Here is a 26,146-nt window from a genome sequence, read left to right on the forward strand (position 1 = left end):
AGGAAGCCATAGCGACAAATTGGTAAATGGTAACGGAACACAAGTACCCTTGACAGAAAGAATAGCATGCCTACTTTATTTTCTGCAAAAAAAGTGAAAAAAATATTGTACCATCGTCTAGTTTCAAGGGGGCAAAGTGAAAAAGTATGAAATGACTCAGAAGGTGGAAATTGCCTTACATTTTGATAGAACTATGCACTGTGAATTCACTGTGTTTTTACCTGGTCTAGAAGGTCAGGAAGACAAAAAGTCAGAAAAGCGATGTCAACCTTTTATTTTATGGCAACATCGAACCCTAACCCTGGTGAGTACCTCACACATCCAGCATGAACATATTTATGTTCAACAATATTTACAAATATTTCCAAAAAAAAAATCACAAATATGACTTCACAAAAATAAAATATAACTGGATAAAAGTAAAATAAAATAAATGTGCAGCAAGTAAAGAATAAATAAAATAATATAAAAGTCAAAAAAAGGCATTCAACAAGCCAACATTCAGGAGTCAAAGGCACCACAAATCAAGGTCAAAGATGGTACTGTTCACCGTGTGTGTGTGTGTGTGTGTGTGTGTGTGTGTGTGTGTGCGCGTGCGTGTGTGTGTACCTCAGGTGCCTCAAAATGGCCTGGTACCTGTTCCTTGCCATTGTTCTGGGAAAGTACGGCATGGCAATGTTTTTTTGACCACTGCATGGCAATCTCCGGCTTGTGAACGATAGCTGTGAGGAAGAGAAGTCCCAGAAAGTTCTTCAGCTCCCCTAGAGTGACATTGGTCCAGGCAGCGAACCTACAGTGTGTATGACCTATGCCTGACTCCTCCGCTCTCGCTATCTCCGCCATCATACTGTCCTCTGCGTTGTCATTGGTCTGGTTGCAGATCGGGCTCCCATCCTTCCTCCATCCAGTCAGACTCCACGGGCCCTGTATATGATAGAAATAAATACAAAATACTAAATGAACGTGCTTCTGTATAATTTGTATGTTCTTTAGCAAAGGCTGTCGCACAAAAGTAGTGAAAACAGCAGATCTACAAGCGAGGCGTTGTGTGCTTGTAGATCGGCTGTTTTCACTAGTCTAAATAATTTCAAATGTATATATGTATATATACGTGGCCACTGAATTCTATAGGCTCTGCTTTGATACAAATTTGATACAGATTTGAGATCGATTTGATAGATTATTATGTCACACACACACACACACACACACACACACACACACACACACACACACACACACACACACACACACACACACACACACACACACACACACACACACACACACACACACACACTGATTGTATTACTAAACTATCTATCTAGGTATACACACACAATAAAAAACTAAACTATAAAGAAATGTATTCTTACTGGAAGAAGTTGGAGGAACTTCATACACCTACTACAAACCATGGATTGACATCTAGACCTACTGCACATACAGTATGAAACAGAGCTGATACCTTTATGTACTATGAGGAAAATAATGCTGCTATTTGTACCCTGTATATATATAAAATGACAATGCGACATAGCTCTGTTTGAACAATGCTGTACCCCCTCCAACTGTATATTTTCAACTGTTTTTTTTATTGTATGTGTGATACTTGCTTTGGCAATGTAAACGTATGTTTTCTCATGCCAATAACGCTCCTTTGAATTGAATTGTATATTACCAAATGCACCCTACGTGGAAAAAAAACAATAGCAGGTCAGGCTTATTGACATCGGTTATTGATTGATTGAAGAATGTATTACAAGCTTGCATTAGAGTAGACCTACAGATTCATGGCTCATTTCCACAGGAACACACTTTATGCATATCATACAGTGGTGTGTTCTAGACTTTTTTTGAGGGCATACGATCAGCTACTATTCGTTTGGCCAGGGCAGACGCTATAGTACATAATCCCTATCAAATACGCTACTTTGAAAGGTTCACGAGGGCAGACGCCGTTCATATTTTATTGTTCCTCCATCACGGAGGTATAGAGGCCGGCGCCTGGCGGCGCCGTGCCTGCGAGGGTGTCCCAAGTCGGGCGAGGTGTGGAGGGTAGTCCCCGGTGAGTCCCCAGAACACAGCACTGATCTCATATAACATTGAAAGACAGACAGACGTATAGAACATATTGAAACGTAAAAAGCATAGCTTTATAATGCTTACCCGGTTCGCTGATCGCAGCACACCTCAGCAGTGCTTCCTTCAGGGCAGGGGGAGACAGAGCACCGCAGCGACCGGGTCGTCCTCCTTGGCTAAGTCCACGCACGGCCTCATTTGGGTGTATTAGCGCCCGCTGCAACTCCGCTCTCCGGGGCCATACCTATCGGTGCAGCCGGTGGGCGCCGTAAGATGATACACTGCTCCAAACAGCCTGCCTCCGGTCCGGATCACCGCCGTAGCTCCTCCGTCCACTGTGGATGGCTGGCGACGTTCCTTGGCTCCCCCGACACAGCAGCAAAAACACAGAATTCTCTTCAAATCGCCGGCATCAGCGTTCAACGGCATCACCGTTCATCCTCACGCGTCGCCTCAGTCAAGTCCCAAACGCAGCCGCGCAGCAACAAACGAAAGTCCAACTGGTGCTTCGGGTTTTGATTATGGTCGGTGGCGGCGCTGGGCAGCTGCGGGCTTGGTGTCCACGGCCACGGGGCATGGTTCGGCTGCCTGCTTGGTCTCCATGTGCGGCCATGACTTGCTCTCTGATCAGCGGAGCAACGGTCCGGTAACTGGGACGGCGTTTTCTTTTTCTTTTTTTACAAAATGGACGGCCCCAACCTACAAAGAAACTAGCCCTTCCCTTCCCCCACTCCTCCTAGGTAAAACATCTACCTTCCGATCTCTCTCTCTATCTCTATCTCTCTAAATAATACTACATCTAATGATTTTATAACTAATTCTAGCTCATTCTCTCAATATATCTCTCTCTCCCTCTGATTGCTGTGTGTCCGGACGGTAAAAGTCACTGAATTCTTTGAGACCCTTGTTTCTGGGGGGAACCGGCCAATCAGCATGCTTGAATTTGGTCACATAAGCGTGTGATGTCATGCAGGGGCGTCAATTGGGTATGGCAGGGGTATGCAGCTGCCATACCTTGACAGGGGGAAATAATAAAAATGTACTTTTCATCGTGCCTGTTGCTAAGGTATGGCAACATGACTGGTGTCTTCACCAGACACCAGTCATGTTGCCATACCTTAGCTTGTTCTGAACTGACGCCACTGAATTGTCATGCATGACGACCGTCCCATCGTCCAAAAGGGCTGTATCTTGGTTACCGCATAGATCCAACACTGTACTACTGTAATATGAAAAAAAAGCATCTGGCGTCATATGACGCCAATATTATTTTCTGGCATCATTGCCAAGTGCGTGTCTGACGTCATATGACGCCCTGGCACTCAAAGTGTTAATATGAGTTCCTTGCTGACCATCAACTTTTTTTTTTTTTTTTTTTTTTAATATGAGCGCCCGTTAGGGCGCGATTTCTAGATATGAGCGGTGCGGCCGCGAATTTCTAGTTCAGAGAATAGAACAGGGGTAGGCAACCTTAGGTACGGGTGCCAACATTGGCACACTACCAAGTGTGTCGAGAGGTTTTTTATTTTCAAATGAAATATTTAAAAACAGTCTAATGATGATTACATCCTGATGTGAAAGGAAAAATAAATACGAAAAATAAAATAACGGTTATGTATAGCATACGAACAATCAGTTACATTTTGATGTGGTGCCATAATGAAATGTATTAATTGATTATGGCACACTGGCTATCAAGAAAATGAAAACATGGCACTTGGTGTCAAAAAGGATCATCAAGCCGAGGTAGTGCTAGTCCTCTTGGTTCCCATTGGAAGATGAACTCCCCTCTGGGGAATGTGGTGTAAACTGCAGGTCTATGGAGACACAATAGACACATACGGTACATGTATATCACTACATTAGATGCATACATACAGATATCCTCATTTTTGTAACTAACTTTACATACCGGTAAGTTTGATTTAAACTTGGCACAATTTTGTATTATTAGTCAGTTGAGAAAAGGTGGAATAAGGCAGTGGTTCTCAAAGTGGGAGGGGTCCTTGAGGTGGTTCCAGGGATCCTCAGGGGTCCTTGAGGTGGTTCCAGGGACCCCCAGCCAAATGAGTAACCGTTTTACACTCTGCCGGTTTTATTTATCAGCTATTTGAAAATAGCAGCTCTACAAGGTCCTAGATCTCCTATGTGTGAACAAATGTTGTCCCTTGCACACAGACCCAATAAGAAAACATGGAGGGGGGTCCCTGGCACAAAACATTTTCGATGTGGGTCTGTGGCCAAATACAGATCATTTTGGGGGTCCTCTTTGGCACAAATAAGTTTGAGAACTTTTAAGAACATTAAGAATCTTAATGTGTTATAATGGGCTTTTATTTCAGCCTGCTAACTTTCCGGGGAAAAAAGACATCGTTGATGTCATTGGTAGGCAGGATTCTGAACTGTCCGAAGCCCACAAACGAGACAGCGTGAGGAAACGAAGATCATGGTGCCACTGCCATCTTATAATGAGCATTAGTGAGGACCAACTATATGAAGAAAAGGTTGTAAATGGGAGAAGGGCATCTTTTTAAAGTCTTAAGGCTTCTAGTCAGTGTTGCCATGTCTCCTTATTATAACTGTGTGTGTGTGTGTGTGTGTGTGTGTGTGTGTGTGTGTGTGTGTGTGTGTGTGTGTGTGTGTGTGGGGCTTGTGGTGATCGGGTCCAATATTTAGTTCAGTGACCATGGAGCTAAAGAATGGTTCAGAAGCTGTGTTCACGTTCACTTCTCCCATTGGATTGAATAGACTAGACAATACAGACTACAGAGTACAGACAACGGTAACGGTCAGGAATTAATCGCGGAGAAGACGGCTCAACCAAACAACATCAACTGGGGAGGCATTGGAAGTAAAGGGTCACTGCTAAAAGAGACAGAAACACAGAAGACCAAAATGCATCAAGCCAGGACCAAGTGTGCACAAGAGGGGTCACAGGTGCAGGACCCCACAGCTGTAGCAGCTGGTGAGACGAAGGAGAGCTCCAGGCAGGAATAACCCCCCAGTACTGGAGATCTCTACGCACCTGTGTCACCTCAAGACCTCAGGAGGGACCCACCCAATACCTCCCCAGATAGGTAAAACAATTCAGTTCCGTGACCACGAGAGCAAAGGTCCGTTTCTCAATGGATTTGTCATCTAGGAGGGTTATTAAACAAATTTGGCTGGGGTGTATTTTTTAAAATGGCTGGGAAAATGTTTGACAGCTAGGGTCATTTTCAGTCTCATTCACTTACTATACGCTATACTATAAAGGAAAAAATGACTCCCAAAAAATCTGCTTTAAATTAGGGTTAGGGGTCAAACTGTTTTTTGGGAGTCATTTTTTCCTTTCCTAGTAAGTGAATGAGACTGAAAATTACCCTAGCTGTCAAACATTTTCCCGGCCATTTAAAAAAAGACACCCCGGCCAATTTTTTTTAATAACCCTCCTAGATGACAAATCCATTGAGAAACGGACCTTTGCTTCCATGGTCACGGAGGTGACATTTTTGACTCTACTAGGAGAGAGGAGTTTAGCCTTGGCCAGGAGGAGGAGATGGGCAGTGATTTGGCCACCATTGCCGACCCGCCATCTGGAGGGTGTATCAGTCAGGGTTGAAACACTTCAAGACATCAACTCTTCCTGGCCAAGGCTACATCCACCCAATGTGAATGAAGGGGAAGCATCTTTAGATGTAATTATAATCGACTCCAACCTGCTTCCCGTCTCCTAAAAAGGCGGCCGCCTACTTCATGCAGACACGGGAAGTAAACCGGAGACTGAGAGAGGACATGTCATTCTTCTTTGTTCCAGTCACCTGTGTGGTGGTACTCCACCCTGGTCAGGAAGAGGCCGTACGGAGGGGCGGTCAGGGTGTTGGGGAACGCATGGGAGTCTCTGGCCTCCAGGAGCTCATTGAACTGGGCCTGGGACAGCCGTCCTTGTCCCACAGCCACCAGCGCCCCGGTCATCCTCCGGACCTAGCAGAAACACCACCACATAAATGCTAAATCGTTAAATTGTTGCTGTTGCTGTCACACAAAAGCATCAGCAGACCCAAAAGCTTGAAACGTGAGCTTGTGGATCTGCTATTTTTGAAAAGTAACAGTTTTGGACATAATGAGGTTTCTACCCGACAGACTAAATCAATTAAAAAAGTATCTACAATTAATTAACCACATTTTTTTTAGAATTGCAGATCTGCTATTTTTGAAAAGGTCCTTTTGCCTCTAATGACCAAAAAACAGGGATGCCAGGATGAAAAGCGGTATAACTGAAATCTGAAAATGATGACATTTATAAAGGATTATGAATATAGTATAATAAAGGGTTATATTTTAAAATTAAAAGGTTTTTGGTGCTATATGTCCTCATCATGTATATAATGTCACCATCACATGGCCACGCTGAAACTAATCTTTGGGTTCTGAGGCAGCACTAACCTGCTTATAGAGGAAGGACTTGCTTTTAAAGGTCAGCTCCCAGAACGGAATCTCTCTGAAAGACAAAAACAAAATGCATAACACTCAATGTAAATTACTATCGTTTATCAATGACACACCCCACGAAGCCTTGAATTCATGGAGATATTTTTAGTTTTTGTCGCATTCCTGAGCCAGTAATTTGATGGCTGACGGAGTCCCGTACGGGTCCGTTTGTTCCCATTTGTACGCACTGTGAGTTATGGTGGTCCTTGAAATCTCAAAACTTTTGAGAACCACTGTGCTACAATAAATGGAACCGAGCCTCAATCAGAATAATTGGTAACACCAAGGAAGGAAGGGACCCAATTATTTGCCAATAAGGCTGCTGTGCATATAGCCTATTACAGGGGTCTTCAACGTTTTCAGGTCAAGGACCCCTTAGTTGAGAGAGATGAAGCAGCCGTATCATAGATTCCATATAGTTTCATCGTTTGAGAGTACGAGTTTATTTTGGATTCATGTTAATTTGTGTTTTCAGATATTTAACCTCTTGAACCGTACTTAATAAACTTGACCTTTCACTCTGTACTAGTCTGCTCTTTTCCCCCTCTACTCCAAAGCACTTGCCGAAAATAGCAGTTCTACAAGCTCACAACGCCTCACAGTGCGAGGCGTTGTGAGCTTGTAGATCTGCTATTTTTGGCTAAAGTTCGCAGAGTATGGAAACTAGCGTTCAAGTGGTTAATATAAAAAAGGAGAAAAAAAACTTTCTATCACTCAAAGATTTGGAGGACCCCCTGTAGTAACTCTGAGGACCCCTAGGGGTCCCGAACCCCCATGGCCTATCAGGTGGGTCATGGGCAGTAGGCCGAGAAGTCTTGAGAGTTTGATTAACTGTTGCAGCCCTAAAATTATCCATTTGTAACTCTGAGAGGGTACAAATGTAACCAAAGGGAATCCAAATGTACCATTCTGTTATGTTATGTACCACGAATGTACCATCATTTGTACAATCTTAACAAGTGGACTAAATGGCAACGACATCAGTTCTTCCCGGTGGCTGGGGCCGGGGAATCCTCTCTCGTCTCCCTCGCGGATTCTAAACCAGGAAACTCAATTTGTTTTCACACAGCGGAACGCCCCGTCCCGTCCTATCCTCCCACATCCCAAGTGCAGCTCAGCGGTGGAACTCGTCAATAATTCACCGCTCGCATCCCCCTCGTTTTTATCCCTGGCTGGTGCCAAGAATAGTGACCCTCATGTAAAATACACTGGCAGCCAGTGTTGCCATGTCTGCGTAGTGTAAGCAACTTTGGGCTTGTTTTTTCTGTAAAGCTACTTGTATTGGTTTAGTTGCACGTTTTCTTTTTTGGAGGGAGGGGGGCTTGTTTCTAAATGTAGTTGCTTATTTGGGCTTGTTTCCTGATGTTTAAACCAGTGGTCGCTAACAAATTCATGTCATCAAGGAGCCCCAAATTACTATGTATTTGTCGCTCCCTAACCCTAACCCCCATCTGAAAACATCAGGGAGCCCCGTGCCAGATTTATTGCTGTTAAAATGTTTCAAGAAACCTTCCAAATATTTCACATTTTATTTCATTATTTTTTTTAAATAGCAAATCTACAAGCTCACAATGTGTCGCATCATTGTGCCGTGTTGTGAGCTTGTAGATTTTAAAGTGGTCGCATGTGTCCAGAAGTCACTTCTTTTGGGCTTGTTTTCATATAGGCCTGGTTGCTTATTTCTCAAATATCTGGCAACAATGGCAGTGGCAGCGCGACAGCAAGGCCCTCCCTCCCGCGGGACCGGAACCTTCCAGAGGCTGTGGTTTGGTTAGTTCTCTCCAACACCGGGCAGCGGACACTTCTTTCATAGTGTTTTCAAACACATTTATCCCTGCGGACTCATTCCCAATCTGCCGCCGTAATCTGAAGACTCCCCTCTTCAGACTCAACCTTTTAGCCTGTATCACTCGCCCCAGCCTTGACGAGCTTGCAGGCTTATGCAAAGGCTAAAATGTCATTTAGATAGCATGTTATGTAGACTGATGCCTGCCAGGTTCATTTGTTGACCTGGCATCCTATAATTTCTATAGTTTCAATGTACAGATTCTTTATTTTTTGATACTGTTTTAAGGCCGATTCCCACTGGGCCAGATAACAGACAAAGTGGATGGTAGAAACAGATAAAAAAATATCTGCCACAGATATTTCTTTTATCTGTGGCAGATTTTTTTTTATCTGTATCTACCATCCACTTTGAATGGAAAAATATCTGGAGAAAGATATTTTTTATCTGTTATCTGGCTCAGTGGAAATGGGCCTTTAGACTGATAACAGGTTCTTGGTTTACTTACAATATGTTCCGAGAAGAAATACATCAGAATCATTTTGAACTTTTGAATCCAAACAAATCTTATTTTATGGGATCACAAAGTCATTTCCGATGGGGGTCCATGGCCAAATACATACTAATTTGGGAGTTCCTTCACAAAATGTTTGATATTGGGGCAGCAGTGGCTCAGGAGGAGGTAGAGCGGCTGCTTGGGAACTGGAAGGTTCCCAGTTCGATCAGAGTTAGTGTCGAAGTGTCCTTGAGCAAGACACTGAACAGCTAATTGCTCCCGATGTGCAGGTTGGTGCCTTGCATGGTTTCCTCCGCTATCGGTGTATGAATGTGTGTGAATGGGTGAATGTAATGCACAACCATGGTAAAGTGCCTTGGATAAAGGCGCTATATACTGTATAAATGCACCATTTACCAGTTTGAGAATCACTGCCCTAGATACCCGTGACCGTGTCCATATTGTGGGCCATGTGTTCCTCATAAATAATTAACAGCTATGTAAGTGGTATTTGGCACACAGTACCCCATGGATATATAATCCGGTTGATCCCCCCCACCTCCCACCAGTCAGCCAGACCTCTAACCCATCACCTCTGAGAAGGATTAAATCTGGTCCCCTTTGCCAAAGACACATTTATGCCATGACAAGTTTATATTATATTATGTATATCGTTGCTGTCGGGCAGAAACCTCCTATCATATTCAAACTTTGTGTTTTTCTTTTGGTAAATGAATGTGCCAAACATGGCCTCCTCGCGTATTAGGAGGGCAGTATGAGTCACCAGAACCAACGAAGGGTGTTTTCGATGAATCTATCATGATTAAAATAGAGTTTGAAGTTACAATCCACTGTTTGTCAAATCCTGCCCCATTTTGCTCTGTTACTAAGTGGGACGAAAAAGCCAGGGCAGATTGTTTTTATAATGGAAGTGGATATTTTTCATAGCCCTCATTATTGCTCTTTAAAGTACCAAAAGAAAAACATCTAGGTGATATTAATAAAAAGGGAACACAAAGGTACAGTAGTTACATTGCAAAACAGGGGGTTTCCCCCGAAAATACAGGTTTTAATTAGTTTAATCCCAGTGGGACAGAAAAACCAGGGCAGATTGTTTTTATAATGGAAGTGGATGGGGGGGGGGAAGATTTTTCATAGCCTCATTATTGCTATTTAAACTACCAAAAGAGAAACATCTACTTGATATTAAAAAGGGAACAAAAAAGTACAGTAGTTACATTGCAAAACAGGGGTTTTCCCCCGAAAATACATGTTTTAATTAGTTTAATCCTCTGGAACAGACAGAGGACAGATAGAGAGAGAAAGCGCAGTGCATCTTGGGTAGGACGTTGTGGAATTATAGGCTGGCTGTCAACATAAAATGTATTTTAATTGTAATTCTGCCCATTTAAAATATATGTACCCAATCGAATCTCTTAGTTACATCGATATCGTTCATGTGAACTAGGTTGTTGAAGCTTATTCATTATAATGATCGAAATCGCTATGACCGCGCAGCGCCTTACTGCGCGCCGGCCGTGCTCCGCATCACGGCACCGCGTTGAAGACTGAAGCGACTTTCTCCCACTGCATAACTCCACCCCCGGTAGCGAAAAGTGAATGTTTTTTTCTGGTTGGCCAGTCAGGGAGTCTCAGGGACCAATCAGAAGGCTGACAAATGGTGAATTGGTTTGTATAGGAAGGGATAACATTTATATCAAACATCTAAATACTGAATCGAGCAACTTAAAAACTGTCTGGGGTGCTAACAAAAGCATGAGTAGACGTTAAAATGACCCCAAACATGTTTGAAAGTGAACTACCCGTATCCCTTTAATACACTGATTTTAGTGCAGCTACAGTATGACAGAGATGCCAAATGTCAAAACATTTGACTGGAAATCAGTGGTAGCTCACATGATTGAAGTGAATTCCTTAATATCACATCAAACAGATCAGCCAGTCCACAAAGTGACACAGGTAACTTGACATGCTATTGGGTTATCAGAGGTTTCTGTCAGCACACACACAAGGGGAGGTTGAGTTGAGTGATCATAAATGATTCAGATCTTCTACCAACTTGTTGTGCATCAGTGAGTGCAAAAAGGCAGAGACCCAAGTGTTTACATCCGTCTCCTCGGCAGTTGTAGAATTTCTGAATCATTTATAAAAAATAAATACGAATTATTGTAGTCTTCCCAAAACTTCATCTTTCATCCTACTAATAATTTAAACGTCCGAATGTCTGTCTGTCCAATGTCTGTCTGATATACACGCATGCTGACACATGCTGATACTAAACAGTGCCCAAATTTGGAGATGACTTGACATCTCTGATACGTCTGGGTTCTCCAACACTACATCTGAGACATTCAATCCCTCATACTGTGCACACCCCATAACCCAAACTGCACATCATTTGGAGCACATATGTTTGAACGGGCAAGGACTAGTTAATATTATGAATGACTTATTGAAATGCTTTACTGGCCAATCACGTGATTCTGCTGTCTGTTATGTCTGTGTACATTTGTCACCTCAGTAGTGTAAAAGTACAGTAGGTTAATTTAACCACTTTTTGGGCATGCCAAATAATTGAGAAGTGACGCATTGTGAGCTTGTAGATCACCTGTTAGTATAAAATAGGGCTTGCCTTACATGGTTGAAATGAATACAATGATTATTATATGTCTTCTCGTAACTTTACATTTTTCGCTAGCAGCCTATATATATTGATCAATTTGTTGTCTTTATTTGTGACAAAGAAGAGCCATGAATGGACTAACCGCGGAGCTGTGATGGTCCGTCAGTCATGTTTACATGGAGAGAGTACCTGTGGAAGTGTGCGTGTGCGAAGGACGTCCCCGGGTCCATTTGAGCCACGTCCAAGGTTTTGACTGGGTCTTTAAACGGCGTGTCCGAGTTGATCGCCATGAAGCTGCTGAAGTCGTGAGTCCCGACCAGCATGGCGGCTGCCTCCCGCATGGCTCCCACATCCAACTCCCTGACACGACACAAGAAAAACAGCTTTGTAACCAGTGACAGTATAGAGACTTCTTCAATGGAACCTGATCAGTGTGTACTAGTGTTGGAATTGAACCCTAGCGTCCCTATTCTGGGGCGAACAACACAGTTAATCTCAAGTTGTATTTTATTTTGTATAATGTCATATTATGTATTTTTATGTTTTTATAATGTATGTATTTTCTATGGACCTCTAGGGGATCAATACCATTTTTGATCAGTTTCTGATCTGGTCGGTGAGGCGGAAATAACTTAACATCATCTTTACGTCATGAGGCGGCCGGAACACACGGCCAGAACCAAGGGCGCCGGCGCATCACAAAAAATAATTCCCCTCGATCAAGGGCATCATAATTACAGGGACTACTCAATAAAACCCTTGATCAATTCAACTTCTAATGCAAATCCGCTGTAGTGGCTTCATATTAATAATTTAAGAGTGAACATTAAAAATTAAAAATAAATAAAAAAGGTATTTAAAAAGTGAAAAGTTCAGGGTATACACAGCTAACTAGGTCTCGGTGTTCCTGCCATCATGGCTGAGTAATTTATTCATTGAACTTATGTAAATCACAGGCGCTTGGTTGGGTCTCGTCTTGTGAAGGGGTCGCGCCACGTGAGACAGCGTGAAGCATGCCAACCTCCGCCATGCATGCTGGAGCCAGCTCTCCAGGGTGCTCCGCTATACCGTCACTTCTTCAATACTGCATGATGTGATAGAGATCGAGATGCTGAGAGGTGTCGTGTGGATAATTTAAGACTGGCACAAGAAAGTTCCCTATATGCATTTTGAAGGAACACGACAATGTCCATCTTACGAATAATTTTAACATTTTGTCTTTTTATTTAAGTGAAAACTGCCAATGGACACTTTAGTACAGGGGTAGGCAACTTTGATGGATGGTGTACTGTATATTTACACTTTCACTCCAGAGGGCCACATTGCATGTACTGTCGGGCAGAAACCTCTTATCACCATATTTTAACTTTTCCCCCATAAATTAATGCCTTACCTACTTCGTCATTCTATGTCACACTAAAGTAGCAAAAATAGCTGATCTACAGGCTCTAAAGCTCTTTGAGCTTCTAGATCTGCTATTTTTGCTATTTCCTTAATTGGAATTATGAAAAGTGACATTTTTATTTAATTTGCATTTAGTTATACTTAATTATACAAATGGACGCGCATGGGTCCATTTGTACACTCTCAGAGTTATGGTGGTCCTTGAAATAAAAAGGTTTGAGAACCACCGGTATTGTAATTGTGTAGCAGACATGGAGTCCACATAACCAGCTCTGACAGTGTGATTAAAAAAGCGGTTCAGGGAACAGTTCCAAATGTGAAGGAGACGATTCCCGGTTCCCCAATGTTGGATCCAGTTCCCATGGTTCCTATGGTTCCGCATCCCAACCCTATTGTGGACATTGCTTACTGCTTAGCTCTTCAGCAGGTGAGCCACAATGTTGTTGTGACTGGACACATTTGATATCAGATTATGAATGATCTTCTAACTAAATAATGATGCCATGGGGATTATATATGGAAAATGTGTAATGTATAATGGTCTGTCTGTATATTTGTTTGTATTTTGTTGAACGCAAATATATTCAATAATGAATAAAAACAGATGTTTAGACTGAAGACCAGATATACTTTTGCCATGGAAGATCACAATGAGTCATTTAAGAAACTAGAAGCTCGGCCGCTGTCGGCGCCCTGGCCAACTCGGGAACGATGTAAATTGGGAGTGAATGCCCCACCCTTTAATGCAAACCCCATTATACCTGTTGTCATAAGACCTGTTTTGACCATCTGTTTGCCTGTGTCCATTTATGACTATACATGGAGATATCTGTCTGTTTGCGTCCATGTTATGCCCATATATGGAGATCTCTGTATCTGTCTGTCTGTGTCCCTTTTATGCCCATACGGTATATGGAATCTCTAGTCGGGTGCCGGCCTACTCGGGAACGATGTACATAGGGAATGAATGCCCCACCCTTTAATGCAAACCCCATTATAACTGTTGTCATAGGACCCGTTTTGACCATCTGTTTGCCTGGGTGCATTTATGCCCATATATGGATATATCATGCCCATATATGGAGATATCTGTATGTCTGCGTCCATTTTATGCCCATATTTGGAGATCTCTGTATCTGTCTGTCTGTGTCCCTTTTATGCCCATATATGGAGATCTCTTCCCTTCGGGCGGCCAATCGTCTAGTCGGGGACCGGCCTACTCGGGAACGATGTAAATAGGGAATGAATGCCCCATCCTTTAACGCAAACCCCATTTATTTCTTTTATTTCGTTTGTCAGCGTCCATTTTATGCCCATATATGGATATCTCTGTATCTGTCTGTATTCATCTTGAGCAGTATACGCAGCCTCTTTGCTTTGCCACCCGTGGGGAATGATGCCCCTCCGGTTGTTAGGCAATACCCATCATACCCGTGGTTCGGTTACGTCATACTGATGACATTCAATACGTAACCATGGCATTTTTTGTTGACTCATGCGGCGTACGTGATGTCAGAGCCTTTTATGAAGTGATGTCACAATGAGTCAGCGCTTGCGCCGATTTCCTCCGGAACAGCCTGATGTCAACAATCAACTCCGCATAAGGAGATTCCAAACGTTTCGCGCCGGTTCGGAAAAAACGCACGTCGGGTCGAGGCCCGGCACTGCACTCCGCGCCGCGGCGGGGAACGCGCGTGCCGACTCTGAAGCCGGTGGGACGAACGGTTCTCGAGATACGCGGATTACATACAGACAGAGATTTGTCGCATTTATAGATAGATAATAACGTCTGGATATAGAGTCTGTTGAGGGAGAGAAGTGAGGTGGAAAGAACACATGGATGGAGGGGGGGGAGGCGGAGAGAGGGAAAGGGGGAGAGAGAGGGAGAGAGAGGGAAGGAGAGAGGGAGAGAGAGAAGGAGAGCGAAAGAGGAGAGAGATGGAGAGAGGGAGAGGAGCGACAAAAACAGTGAGAGTAGCATGATGATGCGTGGGTGTTGTGCTACGCTGTGTGTGTGTGTGTGTGTGTGTGTGTGTGTGTGCGCGTGCGTGTGCGTGCGTGTGTATAAGCCTGCAGCTCAACTTGGCCTAGTTTCCCCAAAAAGTGAGGAAAGGAGACGAGCAGTGAGAGCACACACTCAAGACTGATTTGTATGCCGACATACGACGGTGTAGCTTGCTGAAAAATAGGCGATCTACAAGCTCACAAGGCGTCATATCGCAAGCTTGTAATCAATCTCCTTTTGGTTCATGCAGTACACTCACACACTGTATGTTGCGTTCTGAAATGTCCCCTCCTATCACGGATACAAATATATATAACATCATCCGTCACATTCACAACACCTAAGTTGCTAAGCAGCGCCCACATGCATGCACGCACACATACACACACACACACACACACACACACACACACACACACACACACACACACACACACACACACAGACACACACACACACACACCCCTTTGTTTGTTTTTATTTGCTACTGTATGTCAACTCAGATAAGCTCTTTTGTTTGAGTGGCCCTAATTTGCAGCTCATGTGTGGCGCATCTGTGTTGACGTTGTGGATTATTCATGCGTTGTTTTTTGCTCTATTGCTGTGGTGAGGTTTGATATGAGCTAATTATGCGTGTGTGAGTGTTTGTGTGTGTGCGCACGCTGGTGCATGCATGCTTGTGTGCGTGCGTGTGTGTGACTGTGTGTGTGTGTCTGCGTGTGTGTGTGCATGCATGGTGTGTTTGTGTCTGCGTGCGTGCATGATTGTGTGTGCATGTATCCATGTTGTGAGCTTGAAGATCAGCAATTGTCTTTCTTATATTAATTGACAATTTGGCCAATGTTTCACCAGTTTTTATTGCGACCGTCAGACCGCACTTACAATCAAAACCTCCACCGGCTGTCTGTCCGTCCGTCACACTTTTGCCCTGCTCATATCTCCGCAACCGTTGCCCCGATCCATGCCAAATTTTGCACACACGCTCCTTGCCTGCCAAACCACAACCTCCAATGACACTCTAATCAATTCTCACATGGCCCTCTTCTAGCGCCACCATCAGGCCGATTCTTGCAAAACACATTTTTGGACACTGCTCCTACAATTTTTGCCCTAAAATCACGCAAATCGGTACACAGTATGTCTACACTCATCTCATCAACATGGATATGTCCCATTTAGCGCCACCTTCAGGCCAATTTTTTAAAACACATTTTTGGACACTACTCCTACAGATGTGTCTACACTCATGTCATCTACATGGATCTGTCCCATATAGCGCCACCATCAGGCCGACTTTTCAAACACATTTTTGGACACTGCTCCTACAAATTTTGCCCTAAAATCACGCAAATCGGTACACACTTGCTCTACACTCATGTCATCAACATGGATCTGTCCCATTTAGCGCCACCTTCAGGCAGATTTTTTAAAACACATTTTTGGACACTACTCCTACAGATTTTGTCCTAACATCACGCAAATCGCTACACAGTATGTCTACACTCATGTCATCAAAATGGATCTGTCCAATATAGCGCCACCATCAGGCCGATTTTTTCAAACACATTTTTGGACACTGCTCCTACAGATTTTGCCCTAAAATCACGCAAATCGGTACACAGTATGTCTACACTCATCTCATCAACATGGATCTGTCCCATATAGCGCCACCATCAAGCCGATTTTTTCAAACACATTTTTGGACACTGCTCCTACACATTTTGCCATAAAATCACGCTGCGACGTGACGGTCGCTTATCTCCCGATTAGGGAGTCTTACTGGTAGTATAGTTTGTTGATTACTTTTGATGCAGTAATGGTCTAAAAGTCCTTAAATTGTTACTTCACTGTCATCTGGAGACCCTCCCAAAATTTTGATGTATTTTTAGTCATTAGTCTTTTGAATAAAATGTAATTGAGTCATCCTAAAAGTTTTAGTAGACTAAATCTACAGTTGATTGAGTCTACAAAAGGGCTGTGATGGTGTTTTGCTTGCTTGCAGAAAATGGCAGATCTAGAAGCTCAGCGCGTCACACTTGTAGATCTGCTATAAAAGGTAGTCGATGAACATTTTTCGTCATAGTTTTTAGTAAACTAAATCCTCACTACAAGGAACTCACGCGTGTCGGAGGCCCCAGCACAGACTGCGCTCGGTGAGGGGCAGCAGAGTGTTGTGGGACACCCCCTGAGCCAGCCTGTAGACGTAGGTCCTGGACAGGGCCTTGAAGCGGGCATGGAAATCACCTGGCACTCGGTGGGCCTGAGTGATCCTGGCAGAACGAAAAGAAAAATTCAGATTTTTTTATTTTTTATTGAAGGGATGAGATGCAGCATCACATTTTTGAGGGGGTCCTGCATAAAAACATGAACAGCAGACAAAGAGATACGCAGAATACAAGTACACAGATACATTCATGAACAGATACTCTCCCACCCACCCCATCAACCACCACCACACCATCAGCTGTTACACAGCAGAAGAGAAAGAAGCGTTCGGTTACAGTACAAATGAATCAGTGTTGATACAAATGCCGTTTCAAAAAAGAATAGCAACTAAAATTAATGCATTTAAAATGTAAGAGAAACCAATGCAATTGCCAAAGAGAAGCTTCTGATAATTCTGTTGTTCAGGATACAGGATAGGTGGGCACTAGGGACATCTGCGCACCTCGATGTAAAATAAATATATATACATTTACTTAAAAATGTTTTAAGTAAATGTAAAGTATATCAGTGATGAATGATATACAATTGTACAAACATTAGAGCTTAATTGTCGATACTTGTTGAGAAGGATGAGGCTGCACAACTCTTAGCCACGATGCACGTGAGCCATGTGTCGCGGGTTCGACTCACAATCCTGACAACCTTTGCTGCGTGTCACTCCCCTTCTCTCGCTCCCCATTTCCTGACAGTCTACTGTAATCTATCATTTAAGCCAAAAAAAGACCCCAAAATAACTTGAAAAAGGTACAGGAAACCAACATTTCGACAATAGTTTCCCTCCAACCGCGAGGAAGACTATTTTCATTTCCATGTTTCTCGAACTAAAAAGTGGAACAGTTTTAAAGCTCTGTTTATTTGATGCCAACAAGCAGCAAACCAGAGCAAATGTCACTGTCCTATAAATGTCAGCCTCACAGCTTTACTCACAAAAGCATATCCATTGTGGTAATGATAAAAGGGCTGTGAATGTCACTGCCAGAGGGAAGTGAAGAGCCAGGGGCTTGCCTTGCACAAACATGATTAGCATCACAATAGAAGCAAAGACTGGGGACTCTTTTGATGTGATTCCAGTGGGAGCAGAGCTAACAGGCTATTTCCTCTAGAACTGCAGAATATCGTCGCTGTCGAGGGCAGAAACCTCTTATATCCATATTCATATTTTTTAACTTTTTTCTTTTATTATAAGATGAATTATTATTAACGACCTCCCAAACTTTGAAATGAACTCCCTATTGCAATTAGAACTGCAGAGTCCTGCATCTTCTGCTGTAATCTGTGAAGACTCACCTCTTCAGGCTCCAGTCACTCTACCTTTTAGCCTGTAGCACTTGCCCTAGCCTCGACGGCCTTGCAGGCTTATGCAAAGGCTAAAATGTCATGTAGATATCCTGTTATGTAGACTGATAACAGGTCATTGTTGACCTGGCATCCTATAGTGTGTAGGCCTATAGTTTCAATATACCATGTACAGTTGGATATTCTACTGTTCTTGGTTTACCCATCATCCTAGATTGCTAAATGATTTCTATGCATTTGATGTATTACTTGTGTTGACCTTGCTTGTTATTTTAAATCGCTCTGTATTAACTATTTAGCATCTGCTAATTGCCTAAATTGTAATTATTGTACTTTATCATACCCACAGTGTCACACAGAAGCATCAAAATGACCAGATCAGCAAGAGCTTGACGATCTGCTACTCTCGCTGTTAAAATAGCAGTTTTGGACATATGAGGTTTCCAGCCATCAGAGAGGATATGCATATTATGCACACGGCCACACACACATTGGCATGGGTTATGTTATGCAATAGCTCTCCTTCAGAGAGGACAATGATTCTATATATATTTTAACAAGACATGGTGTGTAGCAGTGGTGGAAAAGGTACTTAAGTAAAAGTATCAATACTGCAATTTGGAAGTACTCTGTTAGGGTGCCCACACACCAAAATACCTATGAGAGTGGAATCCGCGTTCCGCCAATGCATTTCAATGAGAATTGAGCATTTTTTGCAGAAATACTTTACTGGCATGAAAACGCTCCATCCTCATTGAAATGCATTGGCGGAATGCGGATTCCACGCTCATGGGTATTTTCGGTGACCAAAATACCTAGAGTGGAATCCGCCAATGCATTTCAATGAGAATGGAGTGTTTTTTTGCAGAAATCCTCTACTGGCAAAAAACGCTCCATTCTCAAAATGTACTCGAGTAAAAGTATGAAAGTGTTGGCATCAAAATGTACTTAAAGTAAAAAAGTGAAAATAGTACTACAAGGTCACAACGTGGTGGTTTATGTATGTTTTATAATATTATAATTTATATCTGCAAAGTAACTAGTAACTAAAGTGTTCAAATAAATGTAGTGGAGTAAGAGTACAATATTTGTATCTGAGATGTAATGGAGTAGAAGTAAAATTATTGGAATTTGGAAATACTCAAGTAAAGTACAAATACCTCAAAATTGTACAGTACTTAAGTAAATGCACTTAGTTACTTTACACCACTGGTGTGTAGGCCCGGGCCAGGGTGTACTTATATCAAACACCCTGGTGACCAGGGTGTTTGATATAAGTACACCCTGGCCCGGGCCAGTGGTGCAAAGCACAGCGCAAGTGTCATGTCACCACCAATGCAGCTGTCATTTTCATGGCATGTCCAGGCCAGCGCCCAAATGTACTCACACCCATCTGTGCGTGCCGCCCCTGCACCCATGGGTGGTGTTGTTGGTTTTAAAATTAGGTGTAGTCAGCCTCAGGCAAAATTGTTGGCGTATTGCTGTCTTTTAGGTGGAGTGATGAACAGACAGAAATTTCTCCACTAAAAGTGCATTAAATGAGTGGTTCCAAAAACCTTTTTAGCTCAAGACCCAAAAGACAAATTAAAACTTTGGTTTGCCCATGACCAAAACATTTAGTGATAATAGCAGATCGAATCCATCCAAATTCAACACATCACTCACATTCAACATGGAGGCATTTCAGAGAGACTCAGCATTGATGTAAAATGTAATAATGAGTTTTACACCTGAAGAAGGCCAATGTAGGCCGAAATGTTGTGTTTTATTCCGCTGACTGTTTATAATAAATATTTGGGGAGCTTCGAGACGGTGTGCGGTCCTTCACTTCTTTTTTTTTTTTTTAAATGTAATAATGATCAGGGTCAGATTATGCATCGCATCAGGCAGCGAGTGACTCGCGACAACGACTCAAGTCAATTTGCTGGAGCACGAAAACATCATTCAAGGTCAAGGTCAAGGTAAACTTTATTGTCACAAGGGAAATTTGGCTTGGGCTTTCACCCCTGCTGCAGCCACACATAAAACATCAATGACAAAGACATAATTGGCATGGTCACATTAGGGAAGAAAAAACATGGAGAAAACTGGGAGCGAGAGAGAGAAAAGACAGATACAGACGTACATGTCTCAGATGGGATGGAAATATCATAATGCAATGAAGCACCCCGATATTGTTAAGAAACATAAACTAAACCATTATACAGTAAACGTGATATGAATCTGTAAGTAGCAACAAACGTTTTGTTGGCCTGAATAGTGAAACAGATAGTCTCCATGGTTCTTTTAGCACTGCTGCTATGCAGAAGACTATTATCTATATAAGGGTCTGCTATAAGGACCAGCAACATTGAGGGGGGTAATACCAGGGGTGAGAGGTACAGGTATACTGGAGGTGGGGCACGGTGGAGCGCCGCTCCACTAGTTCACAGACTTTGACCAGTTGTTTGAGCTGCACGCGCGAGTCACAACCTCTGAGAGTGCATCTACCTGGCGTATCTATCAAAAACAACCATTCGCACCCTTTTAACAATGCTTAGGAATGACCCTGGCTGGATGCATATCAATGGTCCATTGGGTAATCTGCTAAGTACACGTAGGTCCAGGCATACTGTCAGATGTTCTCAAGCAGTCCAAAGAGAACGTTTGGATAATGGATTCATGAATTACATTACAGAAGGTGATGTCTGCAAGGTGACGTCTGCTACACTAGTTAAGAAATCCACAGTACACCACTGGGTGCCGTACCATGCAGTGGAAATGTGCCATACTAGAACAGCCTGAATAAATAATTCATAAACAGGAACATAGCATGTGTTAAATGGACTGGCAAGACAAAGCACATGGTGTTGACAGGGAACTAAAGTACAAAAAACTAAAAGTTCCCCTGGCTGCGCTTCTCCTTGCAACCAAGCAGAACAAACAGGTTTGAACCGACTGACACTGCAATCCTATTTTCATCTTGTTGCAAGATATTAAAATTAAAAAATATATATTATTATTAGTGGTAGAATTGAGGAAGGGTTTAGGGGGTATATCGTCTCTTTTGGGTGGAAGCATCATATGTTCAAAACTGTTACTTTCCAGGATTCAAAAGCAGCTAGAGTAGCAGATCTACCAGCTTGTGTTTCGCGACTTTTGATGCGTTTGTGTGATGCTGTAGTATGATCAAGTTTGGGTGACCAGACGTCCCGGTTTGGCCGGGACAGTCCCGTTTTGGCCGGGACAGTCCCGTTTTGGCCGGGACAGTCCCGTTTTCAAGCTGTGTGTCCCGGCGTCCCGACAAATATCTCTAAAACACTAATATGTCCCGGTTTTCAACATTCACTACAAAATTGTCCCGGTTTTCGGCAGAATTAAAATAATTGTAGAGTTTTTCAGTGGTTGTATAGACATTATCATGTTCTTTTCATGTAAACATGCTCACCTAACCAATCAGAAAACATAAACAAATTCATTGCGTGTCTGAATTCAACGCTGAGGCTGTTTGTCAATCACTCACTGCCTGTATGCAACCCTGCGGTGCGTATATGCGCGTGCACGACCACTGGAGAATGGGCACGCGCGTGCGTGGTAACGTCTAACGTGCACATTGCTTTGAGGGTCCCGGTTTTAGGCAACAGGGGTTTGCGTGCGTCACGGTTTGAGTGGCTGAAAATATGGTCACCCTAGATCAAGTAGATGATCGATGATTCATTTCCGAATAAAAGTTGGAATAGAGTTTCTGCCCGACAGCAACGATACTGAAGGAGGTGCTAGGGAAAAATGTCACTAAAGTAGGCCTATTGTGGCTCATCCTCTGGAGGGGAGCATAGTTTAGACCAGAGGTCTTCAACGTTTTCAGGCCAAGGACCCCTTAGCTAAGAGGGAGATAAAGCAGGGATCCCCTACCATCGACTGAGGGTGGAAATGTACAAATTTACCAAAAGAGTAACAAAATAAACGCTAGAAACGAGTCAAACAAAACTCAACTACTACATTTCCCATGAACGCGGCTAGTAGGGAAGCATCCCGGAAGTGCAGTTAGCTGACAGAAATGCCTGGATGATTTGTTTATTTTTGGACCACAGTTCTAATACTTTATGATGTGATCCAAGATTCCCCTATGGGGAATGCAACACAATAGCCCCATTTTGGGGCCAAAAGATAAAGTTTAAATATAAACAAACAAGGAACTTTAACACAAATGAATTGTTGTCCCAGTACATCATTAATCCATACTTAATCCAGTTGCGAAAACAATGATGAAGAGTTACATAAAATGTGTTCCCTACGTACCTCAAATGAAGCTACACTTCAATTAAATTTTAACTTTCTTCTTCCACCCCGGATTTGAACCAGGTTTCGTGCGCAAAAGCAGAATTTGTTTTATCATTGAGCTAATAAGAGTCTGCCTGCTTGTTCAGGGGATAAACTGAGTCTTGACCATCAGGTCAAAATCTGTGTCAGATCCTGGGTCTATAGGTGAGACTGAGACATGAGCTTTGACACGATCTAATGTCTCAATAGAAGAGTAGGGAGACAAAATACAACCACCCCAATTGTATAAGTTGTATTGTATTAACATACCTATACCTCTACCATACAGATTGACCAAAATGACATGCTTACACAGTAATGTCCTCTGTGCTAATTTATCCCCTTGTAACTCAGTGTGTATAAATGTAGCCAAATTGCAAATAGTAAATTAATATGCAGTATTTTACTGTGTTCTGTATATATCTGAAGGATGAAATAAATAGGCTACTGAGACAGTAGCCAAGCTGTACAATTATTTCATAGTGGCGTCTGCAAACGTGACAGCCTAGCAGATGATTTCTATGTCTACTTCTCGACATTTAACCCAAGAAACCCTAGATGGGCTGTATTTACTATTGGTGAGTTTGTGTGTACTAAAAAGAATGCAAGGAGTGTGTGTGTGTGTGTGTGTGTGTGTGTGTGTGTGTGTGTGTGTGTGTGTGTGTGTGTGTGTGTGTGTGTGTGTGTGTGTTGTGGGGGGGTGGAGGGGGGTGGAAACTAGGTTATGTTTCCCAGGGAGTAGATTGAGTGTGACACCCAGGCGGTAATCTGGGTTCCCAGAAGTTTTTCACTTTTTGGCCACTAGGGGCGCGGGGGGGGGTGCGGACCCAGGCGGTAGAAGAAGCACCCTGGATTCTCTGCTTAGCCCAACGTGAAGTGACACCTTTCAGCTGCACCATGACATCAGTGCGAGCGCACACACACACACCCACCCACTCACTCACTCAGTCACACGCACACTTACACACAGAATATTCAAAGGGAGTATGTATGAACATCGATTGTGACGACTATGCAAAAATAATTTTTTGGTTATCTCAAATAATTGCGATTGGGCGATTATGTAATAATCATGAACAGTCGACCGCCGTAATCTGAGCTGAAAGGGAGTGACTCACCTGATCTCCTCTGGCCTCAGGTTGAAGTTGAGGGCCTGCACCAGGACGTCCTCTGTGAACGGGGGCTTGTCGTCCCTGCGCTGGAGGTCAATGTGTGCCGAGTTGGACAGGGCATGGACACCGGCGTCTGTCCTGCTGGAGATGTAGACACGCGCCGGAGTGACAGGCTTCAGCTTCCTCACTGCATCCTGCAAGGAGACACAGTATTAAAAGAGTCACAGTGAGCTAGGCCAGTGGGTCTCAAACTTTCAGATTTTGTTTTTTTGGGCTTTTTGCCTTTATTGGATAGGACAGTAGACTGACAGGAAATGGGGGAGAGACAGGGAGTGACATGCGGCAAAGGTCGCTCGGATCGGGAATCGAACCGGCAACGCCGACAGGCATTGATGCCGAAATAGCAATGCCTATATGGTATGCGCCTGGTCCACTAGGCCACCAGGCACCCCGGGTCTCAAACTTTCAAGGACCCCTAAATTGATATTTGGCAGCGAACCCCCCCCCCCAGATGAGAAGATTTGAGTAAAAAGAAAAAGATTTCAAAAGTTTTTACGCTGCCCTGGCTTGGATGGACAATGCATGTCTAATGTCAGTCATATAAGGAAGCATTAGTGACAGTTTATCCTCCAATTAGCAGAGCAATTCTCTGGCGCTATTAATGCTTTAATATACTTCCATTTATGTTCAATTGATGTGAAGGTAAACCACACTGTACACCGCCCCCAAGCAGGAAGGCAAGCAAGCAAGTATAAACTTCAGGTTGCTTATAATGATTGCATGCATATACTATTGTGAAAAGGTTTATTGATTGATTGATTGATTACTGGCTGCTGTGCGCTGCTGTGTACTGTTGTAACTTGTTAGACATAATTTGAAGATCAATGAGACCAAACATTTAGAGAAATGAGAAACAGTGACAAGGATAGATAGATGGTGATTACTCTTTCTGTTTCTATGCATTTGATGTATTGATGCTGATATATTTATGTATTACCTTGTGCCATCCTTGCTTACTGTATTAAGTGTTTTTATTTTCTTTGTTTTGTTTTCTTACAACCTCATTGTTGTTTTTGCCTCTGGAAAGCACTTTGGGTCAACTGCTGTTGTTTTTTAAATGTGCTATATAAATAAAATGTACTTGACTTGTAAATCGCTCTGGATTAAGACTTAAGAGCATCTGATAAATGCCTAAATTGTATGAAGTGATCCTGAACCTCATAAACACTGAGTGACATGCACGGATAGATGAAGTTTACCTCCAAGTAATCCTGAACCCCTTTCAGCTCCTGCTGTTGAGGAGGCGTCTTCACCACACCTCTGCAAAGAAGAGATGCATTGCAACTTAAGCATAATAAGTAATAAACAAATAATAATACCCCCCAAAAAAGGCAGAGGCTTAAATAATTGTTAGCGTTATTAATACAAATCTGCATTATTTTTATTTGGCATATTGTAATGTTGTAGGCTACCTGTATTTTGATCCAATGTATTGAAAGAAGATGAGATAACGTGGTGGACAGTTGTGCATGGTCCTTCAAGGTTTCTGTGACACTTCTTGAGCATGTTTGTCAAAGAAGCTATTTTGGAGGGGGAAAGGCGAAACTGCATACACTGTATATTCTACAAAGTATGCATAGAAGTCCATAGAGGATGTTAGTTTTGTCGGCGCTGAGGTTTGTGTTGCAGCTGTTTCTTTTTGGACTACACATGTGCGACGAACAAGCGGTGGACTACAACAACAACAAAGACACCACGGCACAAGTCGACACGTCTAAAACCCTGTACTTCTGTTCACCAAAGAGCAGTCTACCAGTCTAGACGTCCACTGCCGCCAGTCCATGGCCCGACGACAACATCAACGGCATAATATAAGAATAAGAATAGTAAGTAGACTGGCAAGTCATATTAATAATTTAATGCAAATAGCCCACATGTGTTTGCTGTTGAAGTCGGCGATCTTGACAGTTGTACCATCTTGGATGACAGAACGTCATATGACCACCACACGCTGCCTGCTTGCCAGTTGCATGTATATCGTTTTTATTCTTTCACGATCGTTCATATCTACGAAAAATACATTATTGACAGCAAATCCTATGAGTGAAATGTATATAAACCCTTCAATGTGAGATTATATGCTACATTATTCATGATGTGGAGACATGCACTGGAAGGACACACTCCTCCGCAGTGGGTCTTCCAGCAGTCACACTTGTGTCGCTTTGTGACCGCGGCATTGTCTTGAGCAGGGGCGTGTCTGTATGCTTTCTTTTTATTATTAGGATATCTTTATTTTGTTTTAACAACACACGCGCGCCACACA

General features: G+C 42.9%; 1 protein-coding gene across 1 annotated transcript; it reads right to left on the minus strand.

The window, feature by feature from the left end:
* Window positions 1-3,793: 3,793 nt before the first annotated feature.
* pusl1 (pseudouridine synthase like 1) lies at window positions 3,794-25,416 on the minus strand. Its single transcript, XM_080729023.1, has 8 exons — window positions 25,293-25,416; window positions 25,080-25,140; window positions 23,827-24,014; window positions 17,008-17,157; window positions 11,668-11,838; window positions 6,508-6,562; window positions 5,883-6,045; window positions 3,794-3,899 (listed from the first exon to the last, which is right to left on the minus strand). The coding sequence occupies exons 1-8, from the start codon at window positions 25,349-25,351 to the stop codon at window positions 3,835-3,837; spliced, it is 912 nt and encodes a 303-aa protein (XP_080585149.1). The 5' UTR covers window positions 25,352-25,416; the 3' UTR covers window positions 3,794-3,834.
* Between the last annotated feature and the right edge of the window lie 730 nt (window positions 25,417-26,146).

Source organism: Nannobrachium achirus, assembly GCF_963921795.1.
Source record: "Nannobrachium achirus genome assembly, chromosome: 6".
Taxonomy (NCBI): Eukaryota; Metazoa; Chordata; class Actinopteri; order Myctophiformes; family Myctophidae; genus Nannobrachium; species Nannobrachium achirus.

Excerpts from the sequence above, each read along its gene's own strand:
- pusl1 (XM_080729023.1), bottom strand. The coding sequence starts at position 25,351 with ATGCACAACTGTCCACCACGTTATCTCATCTTCTTTCAATACATTGGA. Across the intron at positions 24,015-25,079 it reads GGGTTCAGGATTACTTGGAG|GATGCAGTGAGGAAGCTGAA; the intron begins GTAAACTTCATC and ends GTCTCCTTGCAG. Across the intron at positions 3,900-5,882 it reads GGTGGAGTACCACCACACAG|ACCTGCAGTTTACACCACAT; the intron begins GTGACTGGAACA and ends GTGTCTCCATAG.